The sequence below is a fragment of the Mauremys reevesii genome, linkage group 18 (assembly GCF_016161935.1).
Source record: "Mauremys reevesii isolate NIE-2019 linkage group 18, ASM1616193v1, whole genome shotgun sequence".
NCBI classification, from domain to species: domain Eukaryota; kingdom Metazoa; phylum Chordata; order Testudines; family Geoemydidae; genus Mauremys; species Mauremys reevesii.
This window is the reverse complement of record NC_052640.1, coordinates 18,679,734-18,702,342: the sequence shown is the minus strand read 5'-3', so window position 1 is coordinate 18,702,342 and position 22,609 is coordinate 18,679,734. Positions and strand designations below refer to the sequence as shown.

Sequence of the window (22,609 nt, the reverse complement as noted above, 5' to 3'; positions counted from 1 at the left end):
TTGTCTATGAGACACCTTGCCACTCCCACCCGCCCCGCCTCCCCCCCACAGGTTTGGGTTTTGTTGGAGTCAGAGTTTTTCTCAGGCTAAATGCACCCGGTTGACCAGTCTGAACCCAGGGCAAAGCAGCCCCAAGCCGTGCGTGCTGGCTGGGCTGGCTCGCACGTTCAGCGGCAGCACAGCACGCTAGGTAAGCAGGGAGTAAGTTCTCTGGCCCAGCCGCTCCCCACCAGCCGGAACGAGCCGTTCCTAGGGGAGTGAAAGGAATTAACAGGTCTCTTCACCTGGCTCTGGTTTAATGCAAACTGGCGAGACGGTTGCTCTGACACATGAGGGACTGGCAGCCCTGGCTAGACCCAGCCAGAGCACCGGCCACTTCTCCAGGCAGCTCCACCCAAGGCATCCTAGTCCTGACCCCCAGCACCGTGGTCATTCCACTCCGAGCTCTCCAAGGGGAGACACTGGCCATGGGAACAGGGGCAAGGCAGAGACCAACTCCACCTCTTTCCTGCCATAGAAGGCTTTGAACCCAGATCCCCGGAGGTGAACAGTTACCAACTGAAGGACGGGAGACTTGCTTTCCTGAGAGCCTGGCTGCAGGGAACTATAAACAAAGTGATTGCTACTTGCATTGAGAGGCACCTACGTGCCCCAGAAACTACTCTGCTTTCCTTTCAGGGTTTAGCAGAGGAAGGAAGTGGTTTCCAGGAGCCGGACAGTTACACACCATCTGCCAGATGTGTGTGCAATCGCAGGACAGTTGGCAACGCAAGGCTGCTCAACCCCACTGTGTGTTTCCCCCATGACTAGAGTGTTTCAGTGCATTAATGGAATCATGAAATCATGCAACCACAAGTCAACTTGTAACCACAGGAGCTGACCGCAGAGGGCACGTACTGATTACACATGGTAACTGCCCTGCCACGTTACATCACACAGCAGGTTTTCATCGGCTAAGTGTTGGGTACCAACCGGCACTTCCCAGCCTATGAGTCAATTTCAGGTATACAAAACTGCCACTCAGGGTCAAGCAGCCGGCTGTGAAACAGGTAAATTTCATGAGTCTATCTGCCAGCATCAACTGATCAGGGGGATTTTGTTCTGATAGGTCAGGTGCAGTGCAGCATTTTCTTACCATTAGCACATCCATACGGTTCTCAGCTCTGGCTGCTCCGGACAAGGGACAGCAGAGAAGCAGCAGCCACTTTGACTGAAATAAAACCGTGAGTGTGACACCCCCCCGCTCCCCAAGAAGCTACGAAAAGCTGGAGCCTTTCACCGCTTCAAATGGCTTTCTAGGATCTCCTCATTGTTTCGCCCCTTCGGAGCAGTAATAGAATGATCAGGATGGGGAATGTTACATGAGTGCCCTCATCTTCTCAGCTGAACGCCGGGTATTTTCCCAGCACCAACCAGCCGTGCAGGTTTCTGCTACCCTCCCCCCGCCCCAGGGACGTGAAATCAGGTGTCTGAATATTTTGACGTTAACGTTAACATCCTTCCATTTAAAACAGCACCCGCCAGCTGTGTGTTGAGGGCGGGGGGGTTGCTCTGTCTGGACTGAATACTCTGTGCCGTACGGGATTGGGGACTTTCAAGGGGGATGTTATTGAAGAAAGGCTTTAAACAGCAGCAAGAAGCCCTCCTAGCTTGGGAATCTGGGGTTAACGGAGCAGGCTTGAATTTCAGTTTAAACCTGTCCCCGGGGACCTGCTATTGCAGATGTCTTCAGGCATCAGCAGTCACTGCCCAAGCGGACTCTGTCTGAGTCAGCCCTTCCTGTCCTGCTACCGGCCCTTGGCTACTGGCCCCTCCCCTCCAAGCTCACATCGCCAGCTGTACCTCTCACCCAATGCTCGTCTCGGTCTCTGGCTGGTACAGCGCACACCGAGCTCAGCTCGTCAGGCGTAACTGGCTGAGAATCCAGGGGTTAAGCAGCAACGTTTCATTTCCCAGCTAGGTGGCAGAGCCAGAGCTGTGGGCTTCCTGAAGACACCAGTTGAGCAGGAGACTCTGTCCATGGCTGAGATGGTGCCTGTCCGTCCCCTCCAGGGCAGATAAGGGAAGGACTTATCTTACTACTGCAGTGAATTAGACTGTAGGAACAGCATCTGTTGGGACAATTTTGCTTTGTGCCTTGGACATACAGAAAGATGGACCTCTATGGCTTTCGTGGAACCCAGGAGTTTGCACAGAAGATGTTTACGGTAGATGTCAATGGTGTGAACATCCACAGGGCCTTACTCTGTGAGGGGCAGCCGGACCCTCCCTAACCCTAAGAGACACCACACGTCATGGCTCAAAACTTGGAACAGGCCTGTGGGTTCCCCCTGCGGCGGATCACTCCATGGTTCCCAGCAAGGACCAAGCCCCGGGGCTAGGAGGTCCGTTCACAGCAAGAGTAACCCTTACATTGCAACAAACACCAGGAGCCTTCCTACCTGCTGCTTCACAGGGATCTCTCTGACTGGCCTTCTGGGGAAACTGATCCGCTCATAGGTTCTAGAGACGTCTCCAGAGCTGCCTTCGCTGGGGGCCCGATGGAGGATGCTGCTGATACTTCAGTAGCAAGTGTCCTTTAGCCGCTGCATTCTCCTTCCAGAACGGGATTCATTCATGGCATCGAGGTGGATTTCAGAGCAGAGACCCTCATTGTCCTGACCTTGTGTGTCAGTGGGACCCACTGGGAATCGAGCCACAGGCTCGCTGGAAATCTAGAAATACAGAACCAGGTAAACCAGGTTTAAAGTCGTAATATCGCCTTTTTCTTGATGTTTATTTGTCTTGACCTAAACCAAAACAAGGCTGCACTGGGGCTGGCTCTGGGTTTCCACAGGACCTGGGCAAAGGGACCACTACGCTCTAGACATCTGTCTGTGACCAACTTGCCTCCCCGAGCATTTCAGATCACACATTGATTCAGAAACTCAGCCTGAGACGTAGAGGAGTCTGCAGCCATGGAGTGGGGGGAAGTGCCATGGTCTGTGGGGTGGTTCAGGGGAGATATGGATACAGGGGGGTCCGTAAGGTGCTGGCTTCATAAGGGGAGACTCTAAGAACTGTGGCCCTTTGCTAGAACTGGCCCGGTGCAGCATTCTAGAGATTGGGAATAATCACATAGCCTCTTTTCCATTCCGTCTATCGACTCCAGTACGATGTATATTATTGATCCATACTCCAGTCCCCAGCCGTACATCCTGCCACCTTATCCACTCTGTGGACAACTTCATAACAGGGAGAGCCCCTCACACAGCCCCAGCCTCCCTTCCTCCCAACCCCTATTGCTTAGCTCTCCACATCTTGTTCTGCGGTTCCCTGGAGGCCCCGGGACTCCAGGCCGAAAGGTCCTGTGCCAAACAGACGGGCGGAAATTCTGTTCATGTCTGTGATCTGTTTTACCCTATGGGTTCTGTGCCTTGCTGTGCACCAGCACCGCTAATGCGACACTACCTGTGTCTACATATGTACACGGTGCCCTGTAGCAGGGCACCGTAGAGAGGTCAAAAACACAGAAATGGAAACAAAGCTGGGCCCAATGACCCCATTCTGCCAAAACGAGAGGAAAAAAGATCCAGAAAGAACGCGCTGGTGAAGAAGACAGGCCAAGACGCTCAAAGGCAAACAGACCTGAATAGAAAGGCCCTGAGCTAGGACCCAAAGAGAATGAGAGTTTGGGATTAGCATCCGATTTAACTCAAGCCCTTGACCGGAGGCGCAGTGGCTAATCCCTTGGGAGAGAAGCTGATTCCACAATTACACTCCCCACTGAACTATTATCCGTCTACCTGTATCACCCATGAAGAGAAATCTGGGTCCCTTCTCCCAAAGCGCAACATTCTGGCCAATCAGCCTCCCCATCTAATTCACCCCACTGATGGGACGCCCAGGCCACAAAGCAGAAGCGAGCAGCTGCCGGGATATTTTTGCACAGCCGTGTGTCACCGTGCGTATATCTTCGGCGGCGGAACCCAGTTGACCGTCCTCGGTAAGTCACTCTAATATTCATTTACAATCATTTCCCAGTTGTTGCGGGTTTTGAATTTTTTTCCTTTGTCTCCCCTTCTCAACTTCTCTGTCTATTCCGGGCTGGGTGCTTGTCTACTCTGCCCTAATCACCAGGAAAATGTGTGCGTGGGCGGAGGGGGGCTGCTCTGTTGAATGACAAAACGCAGGTCCTGTGTTGTTACAGATTTTTCCACTTGTAAAATGTTTTTGTCCTTTTGTTACTGATGAGTCCCCATTGATCAAATCTTTGGTCACATAACGGGGTTTTGTTTTATTACAGGTGATAGTAGGTGGGGGTACCTCCTAATTTCAGAATCCAGCCAAATTGTATTTTAATTGTTTATCTAACAAAAAATTTTCTTGGTCAGTTTTCACTTTCTGATCGAAAGATACCCAGGTAAGGCTATGGTAACAAGGAGAAAATATTCAGGAGTTTGATATATAAGGTTTTAGTTTCGTAGAAGATGGGTCAGTCCTGCAGCCAAAAAAAGTGGGGGGAAAGAGTATCCGTTTCAGAAATGGTCAAAAAAGACAGCTGCTTTTTTTTTTTCCCCCATGTCTAATGCTTTTTCTGAGGTTATGCTGGAAAAGTTAGAAGGTTTTGGTGAGAATTTTCAACTCAGAGTAAGAAAATGGGAGCGGTCAGTCAGCTAAGAGGGAGCTAGAAATGTCTCTTGCAATTAAAAGGGATACAGAGCAAATTCTGATGACTTCTTCTTGAAACATGAGACATCCTCTTTTGCAAATAGTCCATTCAGTTTTAAGCATCTGGCTGGCTGCCTAGTCACTATTGAATTGGAGCTTGCTGAGATTGAAAAGATCCAGAGGAGGATTTCTCCTTGTCATGCAGATACTTAGATATTACCATGATGGGCGCTAGGAATACCCGCGGTAACTAGATAGGCTAAAATAAAGATGGTCTTAAATAGAGAGATTCACGTATGGATGAAGAACTGCTCCAAGTAGGATTCTGTAGCCTGGAACAGAGAGGTGCAAGAGAGGATTCAGCTGAAGTGTTTAAGATTATGAATGAATTATTATGATTGTTAGCAAGCGAACACGGCTCACTCCTCTCTTCTCACTGTCCGTTGAGCCGAGGGGTCTCTAGATGGAAGGATTGGCAGTATGCATTTGCCAAGTAAAAGGGTGTATCATCCCCAGGGGAGATGATGGAGTAAAACACTGTAGCTTGAGTTAACAAGAAGTTGGATAATTTTATGACCAGTTAACGCCACTGTTCTGTGTCTTGCACATGCAAAGGCAAGGGAATTGATATCTTGTGCTTCGGGACATAGGCTGATCATTGCGACAGGACAGAAGAGTGTCCCTGCCCAGCATTGCACAGCTGCATTGAAATGGGCCAGATTATGAATTCAATGGGAACTGTGGTGGCACAGTGCCTCTAAGAATCAGATCAATAGGAATTGCTGTACAGTGTCAGACCACTGAGCTGGCAATTAACACACATGCTTAAGAGGAAAGTGAACAAACCTTATTTCCTAATTTTCAGAGGTGCTGTGTGCCCGTAGCTCCCAATAGCAGTGCTGGGCGCTCAGCATCTCTGAGAATCAAGCCGTGTGTGCAGGTCTGAACATGTCTGTGCAGTCAGAATATGCAGGACTAAGTCAAGGGATGATTTCCTTTGGGAGTTTATCCATAGATATTTATTCCTCTCTACTAGCGAGAGGGAAACCAGCAACAGACAGGGTCGCACCAGCAACGTTAGAATTTTTTTATTTTATTTTTTTCAGAAAGCGTCTCGTGAAACATCTAGGACAGTGGTTTTCAACCCTGGGGGGCCACAGACTATGTCTAAGGTTGCCAAAGGGGTTCGCACCTCCATTCAAAATCTTTTAAGGGTTCGCAAATGAAAAAAGGTTGAAAGCCACTGAACTAAGAGTTTTCGAGATTCTGATGGGACTAACATATTGTCATTTAAGAGAAAATGAACCCCGATCTAGAAACAATGGGCCAAATTCTGCTCTCGGTTACATTGGTGTAAATCTGGAGTAACTGGATTCACTTTGTCCTAGAAGATATTGAAATAATGGGTTCTCCTTCCAACAGCATGTGTGTGTGTGTGTGCACACACACACACACATATAAATTAGCCTCTCTCAATCAAAGCCGTGAATTTACAATAGCTGAGAATCTGACCACAACCTTCAGTGACTATCAATGACCATTGAATCTAGTGGGCCTCTGTGTTAGCACATGGGTCTCCTTGGGGGGACTCATTGCAGGATGAGGGTGTAAGTCTCTGAAGGATCACTTTTCCTTCAGGAGGAGGGAATCTCCCTACTTATCGGTTGCAGCATTAACTGCACCATAGCACTGAACAATGAATAATACATTGATGAAACATGGGAAACTCTAGATTGCTCTCTGCTGCTCATTTGTTCTGCAATCAGTGCCGGGAATATTAGCAGCTCTGGCAGTTGTTAGCAAGGAGGTTTCTTTAAACATGAGCTGAAATTGACTTTGAAACTATTGGGCCATATTCTTCTCGGTTACTGTGGTAAAAATGCATTGATTACATGGGATTTACACAGCGTAGATGAGAGGAGAGTTTGCCCTAGAGAATCTAGTTCACTATAGCTATCTCTTTGAATTGCCAAATGCTGTACAATTGAACGCAGGAGAGCGAGCCCTTCTGGCTCTCTACTCAGATAAAATATTGCCCCACTCCTGCCATTGGATCTACACAGGCATACTCAGATAGCATCTTTGAAGCCGGTGGTATGGATCTGATTGCAGGATTAAGGGCTAAGAGGCTAAATTTCTCCAACTTGAACACACAGAAATAATCGGACGTAGCAATGCCCGGGTGTGATTGTGAACTCCGCAGTAACGGAGCTATGGGATTAAATGTTGGCTTGTGCCAGGTCAACCTTCAGCTGAGCATGTCTCAGTAAAGGGCCATTCATTCCCACTAATGTGATGTTCAGCTTTTATAGCCATAGAGCCAGTGAGGTCGTAACAGACAAGATTATTAATGCTAGGACCGAAGGCCTAATTCCAGGCAAGCAGGAGATCTGCAGTGGGAGAACTGTGCCGACAGGAAGTAGCAATGTAGGGTGCCGTGACAGATTCTGAACTTGCAGAAACTCTGATGCTGCCTGTGGGCCATAATCTACCCTAAATCTTTGCACAAAGAATCTGATCCAGCAGAGCAGTTAAGCACATGCTTAACTTTAAGCGCCTGAGTAGTCAGTCTATTGACTTCCAGGGGATGGCTGATGAATTTAAAGGTAAGCATGCGTTTAAGTGCTCAGCTGGATTAGGGCCCTTATTCTCACTTCAAGGGCCCAAATTTTGCTTTTGGTTTCTCTGATGCAGTCAAATTGATGGCAGTGGTTTAACATTTCCCTCACTACCTGCCTAATGCAGCCCTAAAGTATTAAGAAACAGTAAGAATGAAAACTAGAAAGACACTATGCGAGTTCTCTGCCATGTGTGGAGTATCCTGCAGGAAGAGATACTGAAGGGGCACAAATTTCTATAATACCAACCAGTAAAAACAAACCAATTTAAATAGCTCTCAGGTTAGGCAGGATTCCAGATCAGAGCTAACCCTGGAGCCCTCCGAAACATCCACATTTCCTACAGCCAGCAGGTGGGCACAGGATGGCAAATGCTAGCTGGCAGTTTTAAAGATAGACTGGCTCTCGCGTGAGGACAGCAGCCCAGCGGTAGTGGGCGCCATTTTGTGTACGAAAGCAAAGGCTGCTTTCCATGTTCTGCTGGCAGCTCGCAGCAGACCAAACGTAGTTGACTCAGAGAATAAGCCAGCTACACTCCTCAGCCCTGAATTCCTGAGCAATCATGCAAATGCAGTGGCAGTGCCACATGGCTCCTTAGCTGGTGGGAGAGGGAAGATGGTAGGAGAGATGCTGGGGAATGTTTAACACTGGAGATTATTATACAGTATTGCCAAATTTTGGTGAAGGATTTCTCTGGGAGGATGATCTGTATCCATAGAATAGTCCTTTCAGTGGAAAAACATTATCGGGGGTTTCGCTGAACTGAGCTTTTCCTGTTCTACTCCACTCTATCTTTGCCGGATAGAATCCGGAGATGTAGATGAGTTTTGATTTGATTTTTAATGGTAAGACTTTATAGTTACAAAGCAGCATTGGTTTAGATTTCAGGCAGTTTCTCCCTCAGGCACCACAGACTTTATTTAAAAACATAAAGCTTTATAGACCCGAAGAGCCAGATCCTCCACTGGTGTCATGGAACTACATTGATTTATAGTAGGTGAGGATCTAGCTCAAAATATCCAGTACCTTGCATTCTGCACTGGCGGCATCTGAATTTGATGTTCCACTGTGTATCTGAATTCTTTTGGTTTTCTTCCTAATCTGACTCTGAACCACATTGTCTTGTAGGTCAGCCAAAGGCATCTCCCACCGTGCACCTCTTCCCTCCATCCTCGGAAGAGATAAATACAAAGAGCAAAGCCACGCTGGCGTGTCTGATGGACAGCTTTTACCCAGGGTCAGTCCAAGTCACCTGGAAAGCTGACGGCAAGCAGATCTCCAGTGGAGTGGAGACGACCAAACCCTCCAAACAGAGTGACAACAAGTACATGGCCAGCAGTTACCTGTCTCTGGCTGCATCAGATTGGAAGAGCCATGAGTCCTACACCTGCGAGGTGACACATGATGGGAAAAACATCGTGAAGTCTTTGCAGCGCTCACAGTGTTCTTAACCCTCTGACGGCTCAGCTGGTCCTTGTGTCTATCAGTAGAATTTTCCACAAAAGAGCCGGGATCAGTCTGTAGCATCACCTTAATGCTGATCTCCAGCAGGCTCTGCTTCCTGTGTGATGTAGGGGATCTTTGATGATCCCTTTGATATCTGCTTTTATTCCCATGTTCCCACTGCTCTCACCCCTCTGCATTCCCTGGAAATGTCCTTCCTGCTTTAGTCTCTGATGCAGCCTTGTTATGATATTAATAAAACCAGAAACATTCAGCTATCGCTGTGTCCATGAAGAGTTAAAATTATTGCCTCTTTCAAATGTTTTAAAAAAGTTGTTTATCATGATTCTGCAATAAAAAGATGGACATTTATCTGCCAATAGTTTATTCTTCTGGTTCCAAAGGCTGAACTGATTTCTCTCAATTTATCTGTCAATAACTTATTCCTAGCAATATCAGTAAGATTTAGTAGCCACTGGGTAAGATGTATTCATAGTTTTAAAACTCTCTCTTGGATTTTCATCTGGAGTAGATTGGCACCATGCCACTGAATTGGGTGGAGTGAGGCCGATTTACGCCTGCTGATGATCTCACCTTGTTTGTTTTTGTCTAGCAATAAAATCACTAGCACCAAGCTTGGGAGTTACCCTGAGTCTGGTGGAAGGTGCAAGCAACAGAGGTTGCAGCTGCCAGGGCAGAAATATTCTGGTGGGACCCACTGCTCGGTTTCTCTTGGGAGCGCCCATGATCTGAACTTAGCCACAGTTATGTGGCTCTCGAGTCTCACTTAAACACTATGAAGCAAGCGTAAGTGGGTCTTTCTCTTAGTGGTGCCGTGGGTCTTTTGCTGGCTCTCTGCACAAGAGCGTCACTGGACTCACCTTCGAATGGCATAACTGGACCACGAACAGACCTCATGCTACGCCAGGCCACTCAATTCACTGAGTGTCTCCTGCTGCTGGTGTCCCTGGCTGCCCACAAGTCACAAAAACAGCGGTGCAGCCAGGGAAATGCACCTTCCCCTTGAATGCCAAACTGCACTGTGCTGCTCTGGGTGGGACCTGCTATTCGTTCGCGGGGGGGCGGATGGCTACGGGCTTGTCAATTACAAACGAACATTATTAGGTAGGAGGAGCTTTGAATAGATTTTTTTTAAATCAAAAGATCTTTGTTCCGAGCTGCTGTGTCCCTGTTCCTTCTCCCAAAGGTGAATGTCTCAGCAGCGACCCTGCAGCTCCAGTAAGAGTAAACAGGTTATAATTTACCAACAGAGGCCTGGAAAATACAGTCATAGATACATTTACAGTTACAAATGTGAACTCCAAATGAAAACACGTCCTTTGTAATAGCTTGAAAAGGCATAAAGCCACGAAGCCCCCCAAGGGAGAGATTATATTGCTCAGCCCTAGCTCCATTTATCTGTGGTCTGTCATTCACTGTGCTGTAGGGTTATCATTACTGAAAAGAATTCTTACTGGATGTAAATGGCTTGCCTGGTCGTTAGCCTGCAATCTCAGCTGCCCCTACAGATATAGCCAGCCTGCTCCCCTGGACCCAAAAGTGTGGGTACAACTAGTAACAGAATTCCTGGAGGGTGAAATTCACCCTGTGCAATGGCCTTCATGAAACCCATGAACCGTTTACGTGAGTGGGCTTCAATAGTACATAGGCCTCCTGCAGGACTCCTGAATTACACCCAGAGAGAAACCACCAGGGAGGCAAGAATTCAAGGCCCCTGTCTCCCAGGCTGGTACTGGGTCACCATGCTACAGGGAAAGAGAAGGCTAAGATCAAGCATAGCCTGGAGGAGTAGCTAGTTTTACTCCAGGCCCTGAGGTTTTTTCCCCCACATGTCACTTCCCAGTCTGCTGTGGCACCTATACAAGCTAAATCAAGTGTAAGGGAAAGAAACCAAATAACTCTATAATGCCAATTTTTTTTAAAGACTCCAGAGGTGATCCTGGAAATTACAGGCCGATAAGCCTAACTTCAGTATCTGGCAAATTGGTTGAAACGATAGTAAAGCTCAGAATTATCAGACATAGAGATGAACTTGATATATTGGGGAAGAGCCAACATGGCTTTTGTAAAGGAAAAAAATCACACCTCACCAATCTATTAGAATTTTTGAGGGTGTAAACAAGCATGTGGACCAGGATGATCCAACGGATATAGTATACTTTGACTTTTGGAAAGCCTTTGATAGCCAAAGGCTCTTAAGCAAAGTAAGCAGTCATGTGATAAGAGGGAAGGTCCTTGCATGGATCAGTAACTGCTTAAGGGTAGGAAACAAAGCATAGGAATAAATGGTGAGTTTTCACAATGGAGAGAAGCAAATAATAGGGTGCCCCAGGGATTTGGATTGGGGCCAGCGCTGTTCAACATACTAATAAATGGTTTGGGAAAGGGATTAAACAGTGAGGTGGCAAAGTTTGCAGATGATATAAAATTACTCAAGATATTTAAGTCCAAAGCTCACAGCAAAGAGTTGCAAAGGGATCTCACAAAACTCAACAAAATAGCAGATGAAATTCAATGTTAATTACATAATCCCAATGATACATATAAAATGCTGGGGTCTAGATTAGCTATGGTGCAGAGAACCACCACAAGGGTTACACACCAACTCAGTCCCACCTACATCCCCATTTAGCCTGTGGCCATCCAGTATGAGACGCCATTAACCCTTCATTTGCTGGATTAAAATAGTAGCCAAAGCAAACATCAGACACAAGTAATGCAGCCTGAGGAAACTGAGCAAAAGGAAAACAGGCCCTGATTCAGCAGAGCAGTTAAGCACGTGCCGACCTTTAATTAAGTTAAACATCTAGATGAGTCACTCCTGAATGATTCAACAGTTAGGGTGTGCATGTTAGCTCTTACTCGTGAGCTTTTACTCACCTGAGTTAGTCCCATGGATTTCAAGAGGACTGTTCGGGTGAAGAAGTGCTCACCAATGGGTGACATTCACCCTGTGCAGAGGACCTGCATAATGTCTATGCACCACTGAAATCCTACATCAGCCCTGTTAAGTTGGGTTTAAATGGAGCATAGGCCTATGCAGAGCCTAAGCCCAGGGGTGACTTCACCCTACTGTGGGTAAGGGACACATGACCCAGCCGTGACCTGGGAGAATGATGAAGTCACTTAACATATCAAATCAGCAAGTGCCACATTAGAGGTGTGAGGGGATTTCTAATAACCCAAAACATCTTCCCTGGAAGAGCAACACATTTATCGCTGAGAATTAGACAGAACCCCTGATGCTCACCCACAGCTGCACAGAATTCTCCTGCTCGTCACGTGTTCCCAAGCCCACACCACACTTAACAGTGTTAGTGTTTGGGGGAGTGTGCTTCAGAGCCTCTGTCAGGCCTGAAAACCACTGTCCAGGGGCTTATGTAAGGTCTGGTCCATTGGCGTCAAGGGAGCTGTGTCACTGACTTCAGTAAGTGCAAGATCAAGTGCTATAAACAGCTTCAACTGCAGCCCATTACTGAGGAAATGAGGCTGGCCCCATTCACTCCCCTGGCCGTGCTGAGCTGACACACACCAGGCACTAAGGGGAGTTTGTATTTACAGTCAGAGGGAGGGTCCAGTGCCCTGGTTTAATTCAGAAGAAACCAGCTGAGCATGGACACAGCTCACAGCCTAGATGTTTACTGGCCCTGCCCTTGGTGAGAGGGGCCCCACACGCCCGCACTCTGCTGGGCAGCAGGCCCCAGAGCTGCTCTCCTAAGGGGAGGGGCAGGGAATAGCCCAGCGATGGTGAGAGTCTCATGGCAGCTCTGTCCAGGGAACAGCGCAGGGATTTACTGCTGAGAAGCTGGGAAATACAGAGCAAGTGGCTGTCGTTGATTGCACTCTTAATTTGTAAAGGCAACTGGGGGTCTCCCTTGAGGAAAGTGCTGACGTCTCCTGCATACTGGACATGGGCTGAGCAGACATGCGCTCTACTGATACCAGCATTGCCTTGTATTGGTACCAACAGGGGCTGGAGCATTTTCCAGCATATGCCAGCTGTACGATGGACATGGCTTTTACAAGCACCAAAGGTTCTGAGCATCTTGCTTGGCTCCTGGCTTCCAGTAATGCCTGCACCTGATCCACTGTTGGGATCAGACAGAGCGTGGGGTGATTGGTTATATGGTACATGGATCTTGAGTCGTTCCTCAGGCACATTCAATGTGGAAACGTCACCAGCCCCCTGCATGGCTCACCTAAGACCGAACACAGGACGTCATGACGCAGCTCCGGGCAGAAGGGCTGTGCCCAGTGACTCAGAGCAACCCCCTTGCCCCATGGACGATCTGAAGATCCTGATCAGGTAAGTTGGGACAATCTGGGAGGGGATGTCTTAGCTTCTCAGGGACAGGTGCAGAGAGGCTGCACTATTCAGAGAGCAGACGAGGACAGCACGTGGTTTGGATCACATCCGATCTACCCGTGTGCAGCCCCTGGCATGTCTGATCTGTCTCTTCGCTGACACTAATTGGTGGGTCTCAGGGACATGCTGCACATTAATTATGTCTAGAAAGATGCTGGTGCTCCCAGAGGTGTGAGGTCACGGACACATGGTTTCTAAGTACGGTTATCGTACCCATAACATACACCACTGAATCCATTCAATACTGACAGCTAATGTGCCACATTCCTTCCATGACGTAATTCCACTGAAGTCAGTACAATGGCCCCAGTGATGAATTTGGCCCAGTTCCAAATGGCAGTGGAAGGACCAACACGCAGTCCAGTTGTATACATGCCTCCAGCACCCACAACCGTTCTCCACGGGCTCCAGTCACAGCCGCACAGACACGCAGGCAGATCCACAGCCTGGGTGGGGGTTGGGGGAGCGCAGTAGTGGGGGAACCCAGCGCGGTACCAGAACACAGAGCTCCTTTGCTTCTCTCTCGGTACCTTTACGCCCTCAACCACTGTTGTGCCTGAGCATCTGTGAGACATGATAGAACTTAGCCTTATACCACCCTGTGAGGCAGGGAAGTGTTGCCCCCATTTTAAAGATGGGGAATGGAGACACAGAGATGACGTGACTTGCCCAAGGATACAAAGTCAATGGCAGAGCCAGGACATGAATCCCGCCCACCTGACTCCTGTGCCAGTGCCTTAACTACAAGACCATCTTCCGCGCTCTTACATGAGCTGTGTACGAGGACCAGGATTTAGCCTTATTGTGAGTTGTCCCAAGGAATACTCCATTGCTTCACTTCCCAGTGGATCTTCAATCCTCCGATTGTACGATGAGTTTTTCCAGAAAGGATAAACCTGCCAGTGGAAATTGCCCTGCGCCTTTTTCCCCCGACGTGGGCAGAGGTGGCGACCTCTCCCTGCCATCAACTGGGACTGGTTTTTGTACAGCCCTGTGTCACTGTGGTGGATCTTCGGTGGAGGAACCCAGCTGACCGTCCTTGGTAAGTCACTGAATTACTCTCAAACTTTCCTTCTCCTGCCTCTATTGTACGTTTTCCATGATTTTTTTCCTGATTTCTTTGTCTTCATGCTGGGCTCGGGACTCCTCTCACTTCATATATGGACCTTCACACAGTGTTGGGAATAACGTTTAGTCTCTCTGGATAGTCATAGCAGGTGTACACGGCCCATGCTGGGTTTTCTTTCTTTTCCTAATGAAGAGAAGTTTGAATTTGCCCATGAAACCTCTTGATATTCTGCCACTGGGTCCCCAGTTACGATGACCTAGTGTTAGCCCCTTAAGGGAAAGATTTTCCCTCTTTTTCTTTTAAGATATGAACTATTTCTCAGTAGCACCGGGTGTTAGTCAGTGTATGAAAGAAACCCAGAGCCAGGTTCTCAGGTGTTGCACTGTCCTAGCTCCATTGTCGGCAATAGAGCTCCACCAAAACTCACCCCAGGTGTCTACAGACAGGTATCCAATCCCATGAAATCTAATGTTCTATAAAAGTCATTGGTCCCTGGGGATTTAAAATCTGATTTTTCGGGGGTCGTTGGAGGGAAATGCTTAGCACTGAGAGCTGGGCAGAAAAATAGGGTTTTATTCTGAGAGTAATTTCAGAAAAAGCAAAATAAAAAAAAATCAATCAATTTTCATCTCAAAGGTTCCAAAATCCCAAACAAACATTTTCAGCTGAAAACTGAAAATGCTTCAGTTATTGACAGGTTTTGGCTTAAGATTTCCATTTTTTCCATTTTGGGATTTTTAACCAAAAAAAAAAATTTTTTTTTCTTTTTGAGAGAAGCAGATACTTCCAACAAAAATTTTCATTCAATTGAAAACCAATTTTCCACTGAAAACACTTTTGATGGGTCATTTTCAACCAGCCCTAGTTGTAGCATTGCTCAGTTAGAGCTAGACAAGTGACTGATAAATTTTTAAAAATAGAAAGCCAGCTCCTCATATGGTGTAAATCCATGTCGCTTCCTTGCCAGCAATGGATGCACTGATTTACCCTTAGCCTGAGTGAGTCTGATTGCACTGACTGACTTACTTCTGACCCGGAGGATCCGTTCCATTGTACCTTGGATGACTGTAGCTACCACTGGAGTTCAGTTTAGAAATGCAACCCAACCCCACCCAAAACCTTTGAAATATGCAGAGGGGGGTTGAAGCAGCCTGCAGGGGGAGAGGGCTTTAAAGAGGTTGCACTAATTGTGTCCCTCGAGCCTGGGGCACACTAACGAGGTTGCTGGCCAGTCTGAAAGGCTGGACGGCTTCTTAGAGGCCGGATTCTGTGTCTGCCAAGCTCAGAGCTCAGTGATCAGGATGCTGGTTGGACCAGCCGGCTTCAGTTACAGAACAGCCTTGGGGACCTGATGGACCTGGCTTAGCCAGAGCTCAGTGAGTCAGGGCAGTATTAGCTCAAACACCACTGTTGGCTGCTTTGACCTACATAAAGCATGAAATAATTAAGGTCCAGACTGCGACAGCCCTACTCATGCCAAGTAGCAAATTGCTTCTCATAGTGTCCCACTAATGTAAATGGGACCAACCGCCTATGGAGTAAGGTGCAAGCTGGCGCGAGGACGAGCATCCCAATCTGGCCCCCGCGACAAGGCTGGTGCATAAATGTTAACAAGGATTTAAAATTTCTCCGAACTTTTGTGTCCTTCCTAAGCAGGTCGTGCCGTCAATGTCTCCCTGCACAGCCCAGGCTAGGGCCCCGGGGAATCTACTCTGCACCCACCATGAAATCAACCCTCATTGGGGTATTTTGCAAAGTCCCTTTTCCTCTTCTCTTGAGCCCCATCTAGCAAAGCGCTCAGACGCACACTGGATCAGGCCCTGTAGCAGGGATTGGTCCCATAAACAAGTCTATACTTTACAGCTGCTGAAAACGTTTCAGCAACAAGCTTGCTTGGTAACTCGGCTGTTCACCAACAGGAACAGGCAACCAGGGTGTGGTAGGAGGTTGTTTGTCACCCAGGTGTTATTTAGAAGATCTGACCCTTAGCAGAGAGACCTACAGACCCAGATAGACAATGAGAATTCAACAATGGGTTTATTGACCCACTTGGCAGAATAGAGAATTTATCCCTGCTATGGAATTCCATAGGATGGTTCAAAAACAAACTCTCTCTCTCTCAAAACTGTACTGAATATTATACTACTTTCTATTAAAAAAAACTATTTAATGCATGTAGCTCTCCTTCCTATGCTTTGGATCCTACTGTTTTTTGTAATTATCTGTTATAGCATTTTTTTTTCATTAGGAAAAATGGGGGTTACCCCCAGATTCCTCTGTGCCTCTTGTGAAACAGCCCCCAAGGCCTGAACAGACAAATTAAACTCTAAGCTTAGACCCTAAGAAATAGCCTCAAAATAATAAATAGAATGTAGTCCTAGGAAAGTACTTATCTGCTGGTTTTATATTTCTAAGATGGGCAGAAGGCCAAATGACCTGCAGTTACTCTTTGTGAATAGCTCTCACTGTCTCATACGCAGAGAGTCTGTTCTTGAGAGAGAGAGAGAGGGATGGAGAGAGAGAGTTTTCACCATGGAAATATCCGCCGAGTTAATTCAATGAGTAGCACCTTCCTCTGCACTAAACGGCACCATTTGAGAAGGAAGGTGCTACTCAATGTGAGGAAGGGGATCAAAATCTAACACTTAACATTGAGGAATTCTGTGCAAACTGCCTAGGTTGCCAGCTGTTTAGAAGTCGTATTTCCCTGTATTTGAGGGGAGCTTGGAAACAATACTGATAATACTTTGCACTTCTACAGCATCTTCCACCAAGTGTCTCAGCACTTTAGAAATATGTAAAAAAACATAAACCTTGAGAAAAAACCTGTGTGCGGAGAGTTCAGTGATGTGATCCCCTTTCATGGGCAGAGAGGTCAGTGATTTCATCAGGTTCACAGAGGAAGCCTGTGGCAGAACTAGGAATGGAGCCCAAGTGTCCAGATTCCCGGTCCTGTGCCTTAAATAGAAGAACATCCCAGATAATTACCCTGCCACGGCGCTTGTGAGGGGTTGGATTTGTTACATTGTAGAGATCTGGAATTTCTTGTATTCTGCACTGCTAGTCTCTGTTTTGGGGTTTTCTAACACTGAGTTTCCTTGTCTTGTAGGTCAGCCAAAGGCATCTCCCACCGTGCACCTCTTCCCTCCATCCTCGGAAGAGATAAAAACAAAGAGCAAAGCCACACTGGTGTGTCTGCTGGGCAGCTTTTACCCAGGGTCAGTCCAAGTCACCTGGAAAGCTGACGGCAAGCAGATCTCCTCTGGAGTGGAGACGACCAAACCCTCCAAACAGAGTGACAACAAGTACATGGCCAGCAGTTACCTGTCTCTGGCTGCATCAGATTGGAAGACCCATGAGACCTACACCTGCCAGGTGACACACGATGGGAAGAACTTTGAGAAGTCTCTGAAGAGCTCAGAGTGTTCTTAACCCTCTGACCCACAGAGGGCTCGGCCAGTTCCCGTGTCAGTCTGTAGGGGGCTCCCCAAGGGAGCCAGGATCTGCCTGTAGCATTTCCATAATGCTGATTTACAGCAAATGTGCTTCCTATTTTAGGTGGGGGATTTTATCAATCCATATGACACCGTCTTTATTCCCACGTCCCCACTGCTCTCACCCCCCTGCATTCCCTGGAATTGTCCTTCCTGCTTTAGTCTCTGATGCAGCCTTGTTATGATATTAATAAAATAAGAAAAAATTGACTATCGCTGTGACTGTGAAGAGTTTAACTTCTTCTGTCCCTTTTACACCTTGTGTATTAATTGCAATATTCACCTTCTCTTCCAATAAAATAAACTTACCTTTTATCAGCTAATATGGTTTTCTTTTTAGGCTGGCTCAATGCTCAGCTGGGTCACTAGCCCTGCAGAGAGCAGTCTGCTCTGTGAGTTAGTATTCAGTCAACCTCTGCCTGTGCATGGGGCAGATTCCAGCTCCTTGCTTCTCCCTGACCATTAGTCATTCTTCAAGTAGCCTCACTGGAGTCAATGGGCTGTAGGCTGAACAGATCAACACTCAGAGGAATAAGTGCCCAAATCTGGCCCATAGAGAGAGGGGCACCACACTGCTGATGGTGGTTACCTGTGATAGGCTGTAAACAGAGCTCCTAGCCACTTCTGGTCAGTAGAGACCCAAACCCTTCTTTGGAAGAGTGGCCTTTAATATCCTGCAAACACCACCTTAGGTGACAGCTCTCGACCCACCCAGCCGGCCTCCCACCAGGTTCAGCTGTACATGGAAATCTGCCTAAATTAAACCAATGCTGCTGGCCACTGTGAGACACCTACTGTGCTTCAGCCAAAGGGGAAGGCAGTGACCCTTATGTCCAGTTTGACCGGCTGTGTACATGGGTGAAGTGCTTTGGGAGCCCTCACATTCACGATGCTTTTCAAGTGAAAGCAGAACATTACTGGTGATCTGGATTCTCTGGTATCACTCAGGCCTGTGTTACTTCTGGGGTGCTGCACGATTTAGGCCTTGACAGGGCAGAGCAGATAGTCTGTGTCCCATTAAAAACTGATGAGTTGTGCTGGGAGATTGGGTTCATGTGAGAGTGGATACCCTGAGGGGCACTTTGGGGTCTGTCCGACCCTTCCCAGACAGCAGCACCCACCGTGTGTACAGCTGGGAATTTGCATCCTGGAGAGCGTTTATCATGGACCCCTGAGCCATGCTGGGCCAGCCAGCCAAAGGAGACCCGTGAACACTGGTTCTCCTACAGCCATGGGGCCAGCGAGGTAAAGGGATACATTTGTATCACATGTGCCACATATATGTCACATCCCACCGTGCTACCACCACTCACAATATGGGTTACATGGATGGATGGCCAGTCATGCACTGCCATCTCCTACAGAAGGGAATAAGGGGGAAAGGGAGCAGAAGGAGGATGAACTAGGGACAAGTTTTCAACAATGAGGGTTTTTTTTAACCTTCGCATATAGTATTTTAACACCCCCAGACATATTGTCCCGCCCTCCCAACACACTCACAGAACTGTACTTTTGGGGGCTGAGATTTCCAGATGATGCTTTATGGAGCACCAAGAGTGTGCAGAGCACAGGGGGACAATGGCTCTCAGAAGTTCTCGGGAGCTTACACTGCAATGATGACAGTGAAGGGCGGGCGGGGGGGGAAGAGTGAGCATGTGCCATAAAGAGTTGGCTGCCAGAACCTATTGGTGTGCGCTGATTTTAACACTACTTCATTGACAAAAAGGCCCTGGAAAGAGATTCACTTCCTTTGCTCAAGGTTTAGGAATTGGGCCTGTTCCCTTGCACATGTGAACTGCAATAGACTGATGAATGGACTGAAAAACTGCATGAAGTATTTAGGGTATTTTCAAAAATGACTCACTCCATTAAAAAGTCTAAGTTCAACTGAAAGTCAATAGGATTTACGGGCTCCTCAAAATCCCACAAGGCGCCTCCCTGTACATTAGATGCTTAAATACCTTTAACACTCCAGGCCTAAGTGCTTTAGTCACTTCTGACAATGAGACTTGGGCACTTTTGCTCACAGCTCAGGCCTGCACTCCACTTCCCAGGGAATTCTCGCAGGGTCTGAGCCTGAATCACTCAAGTCACAGGAGCTTCCCCACCAAGAGCTGGATCACATGTTAAACACAGCACAAGAACCTTGGCTTCAAGTACGGCCCATTACTGAGGAAATGAGGCTGGTCCCATTCACTCCCCTGGCCGTGCTGAGCTGACACACACCAGGCGCTAAGGGGAGTTTGTATTGACAGTCAGTGGGAGGGTCCAGTGCCCTGGTTTAATTCAGAAGAAACCAGCTGAGCATGGACACAGCTCACAGCCTAGATGTTTACTGGCCCTGCCCTTGGTGAGAGGGGCCCCACATGCCTGCACTCTGCTGGGCAGCAGGCCCCAGAGCTGCTCTCCTAAGCTGAGGGGCAGGGAATAGCCCAGTGATGGTGAGAGTCTCATGGCAGCTCTGTCCAGGGAACAGCGCAGGGATTTACTGCTGTGAACAGCTGGGAAATACAGAGCAAATGGCTGTCGGTGGTGGCACTGTGTTAATTGCCCTTCAGGAAAGTTCTGATCTCTGCTGCATACTGGATATTGGTACCAACATTGCCTTGTATTGGTACTAACAGGGTCCCCGCAGAGGATGGTGGTGACCGGTTTCATGGCACCATGGATCTTGAGCATTTTTTACTTGTTCATTCGACATGTCCAGTGCGGAGACTTAACCAGCCCCCGGCATCCTTCAGCCAAAAGCGAACACAGGATGTGCTGTGCCCAGTAACTCGGAGCGACTCCTGGCCCTAGGGACTATCTGGAGATCCTGATCAGGTAAGGCAGGACCACGTGTCATGGGATGTGGCAGCTTCTCACTGACAGGTGCAGGGAAGGCTGCACTATCCAGATGAGAGATGAGGACAGCACGTGGTGTTGGTTTCCTATCCACACACATGCAGTCCCACATGGCAGATCTGTTTCTTTGCTGACACTTGTTGGTGTGATGCTAGGATAGTGTTTACACTATGTCTGTAGAGATGCCAGCGCTCCCAGGAGTGTGGGCTACAAACACGTGCTTTGGAAACAGGGGTATCCCCCCATATGAAATACACGATTGGATACCTTAAATACTCGCAGCAAATGGGCCTAATTCTTCTCTGGGATAATTCTCACAAGTCACTATAATTGCACCAGGGTTGAACATGGCTCAGCGTGTTCATTATCAGCATTCCAAAGAAATCTGTCAGCCCCTCCCTCCTGGGGACCTACGAGGGGCAGCTGGCAGTGGAAGGACCAACAACTTAGCAGCCCCAATTCAATACTCTCTGCGTCCCCTCCTTGAACCCCGGTCTCCTGACTCCCACTCCAGTGCCATAACGACAAGATGATCTTCTGCTCTCCTATGTGGTGGGCATGCATGGACCAGCATCTGGCCCCATATGAGCTCTTCCAAGGAATACTCCATTGCTTCACCTCCCAATGGATCTTCATTCAATCAATTGTGCTATGAACTTCTCCAGAAACGAGGAACATTCGCTCTCATGCAGAGCCAGCTGAAGTTGTTCAATGGCCATTTTCTCCATACGTACAGTGGTGGCAACCTCTCCCTGCCATTGAACGTGACTGGTTTTTGTACAGCCATGTGTCACTGTGGGTTGTCTTCGGTGGAGGAACCCAGCTGACCGTCCTTGGTAAGTCACTGAATTACTCACTGCCTTTCCTTCTCAATGCCAATACTGTCATGTTTTCATGATTTTTAGCTCTTTTTCTGCCTTAGTGCCAGGATCTGGTCTCCTCTCACTTTATACACAGACCTTCCCACGGGGTTGAGAACAATGTTTAACCCATGGATAGTCAGAATAGTGTGTACATGTCGCATGCTGGATTTTCTTATATTTTTCTTCTATTTTCCCTCTGAAAGGGGTTTTGAATTTGCCTGTGAAACCTGTGCAGATTCTGCTGTCAGCTACCAATTTCTAAGTAACTGGTATTAGCCTCTTCAGGGAAATATTTCCACCCCAAAGTTTTGTTTTTTTTAATTTGCATTGGTTTTAATGGACTAGACATTTCTTATTAGCACTCCATTTTGTCTCATGTGAAAGAAACCAAGGGCCAGATTCTCAACCAAGGTAAAACAAAATAGTCCCATTGTCTTCAATAAACCTACCCCAAAACTCATCCAAATCTCTTTAAGATGGGTGTAAAATACCTTGAAACCTAAAGTGATGTAGAAAATAATGTGTTTGTTGCAATCTAAAACCTGATATGTCTGGTTAGCTTGAAGAAAATTCAAATTAGTGAGAGTTGGTCATGAAATAGGGTTAAATTTGCTGGAAATTTTCAACAAAAATTTTAAAAAAAAAACTTTTCATCTAAATTTCCAGCAGAAAATATTGACTTTTTGGCAAAAACCCCAAACCCAAACACTAAAACGTTGTCACCGAACAATTAATGAAAAGCCGGGGGGTGGGCAGGAGAAATGAGAGTTTAGGTGAAAATATTTGGTTTTGAGATTCTGCTTTTCCAGCAATAAAAAAAGATTTTTTTTCTAGATCTGCAGAAACTTTCTGCAAAACTTCCATTTAGATAAAAACCCAATTGTTAACGGACAAGAGATTTGATGGGTAATTTTTACCTCCCTATTTGCAGTATCCTTTTAGAGCATATATATTGCTTCTTGCTTGCATATATATACCTGCCCCTGGAAATTTCCACTACTTGCATCCAACGAAGTGGGTATTCACCCACGAAAGCTCATGCTCCAAAACGTCTGTTAGTCTATAAGGTGCCACAGGATTCTTTGCTGCTTTTACAGATCCAGACTAACACGGCTACTCCTCTGATACTTTTAGAGCAAGTTCAGCGATTGATATTTTTACAATCTGAGAATAGATCTTCATGTGGTGTAAATCAGTGTAGCCCTCTTGGCAACAATGGAACTACACTGATTTACACTTAC

General features: G+C 47.3%; 2 protein-coding genes and 1 gene segment (V, D, J or C); all 3 read left to right on the top strand.

Moving 5' to 3' along the window:
• The window catches only part of LOC120386421 (immunoglobulin lambda-1 light chain-like), a 459,811-nt gene that overhangs the window by 379,475 nt on the left and 57,727 nt on the right, over positions 1-22,609 (top strand). The window lies entirely within an intron of this gene.
• LOC120386422 (immunoglobulin lambda-1 light chain-like) overlaps positions 1-22,609 on the top strand; it is a 482,696-nt gene that overhangs the window by 435,333 nt on the left and 24,754 nt on the right. The window lies entirely within an intron of this gene.
• LOC120386423 overlaps positions 1-22,609 on the top strand; it is a 309,162-nt gene that overhangs the window by 283,954 nt on the left and 2,599 nt on the right. Inside the window, 1 exon segment of the V gene segment in view lies at positions 21,309-21,341. Within this exon segment, the coding sequence occupies positions 21,309-21,341 (33 nt within the window).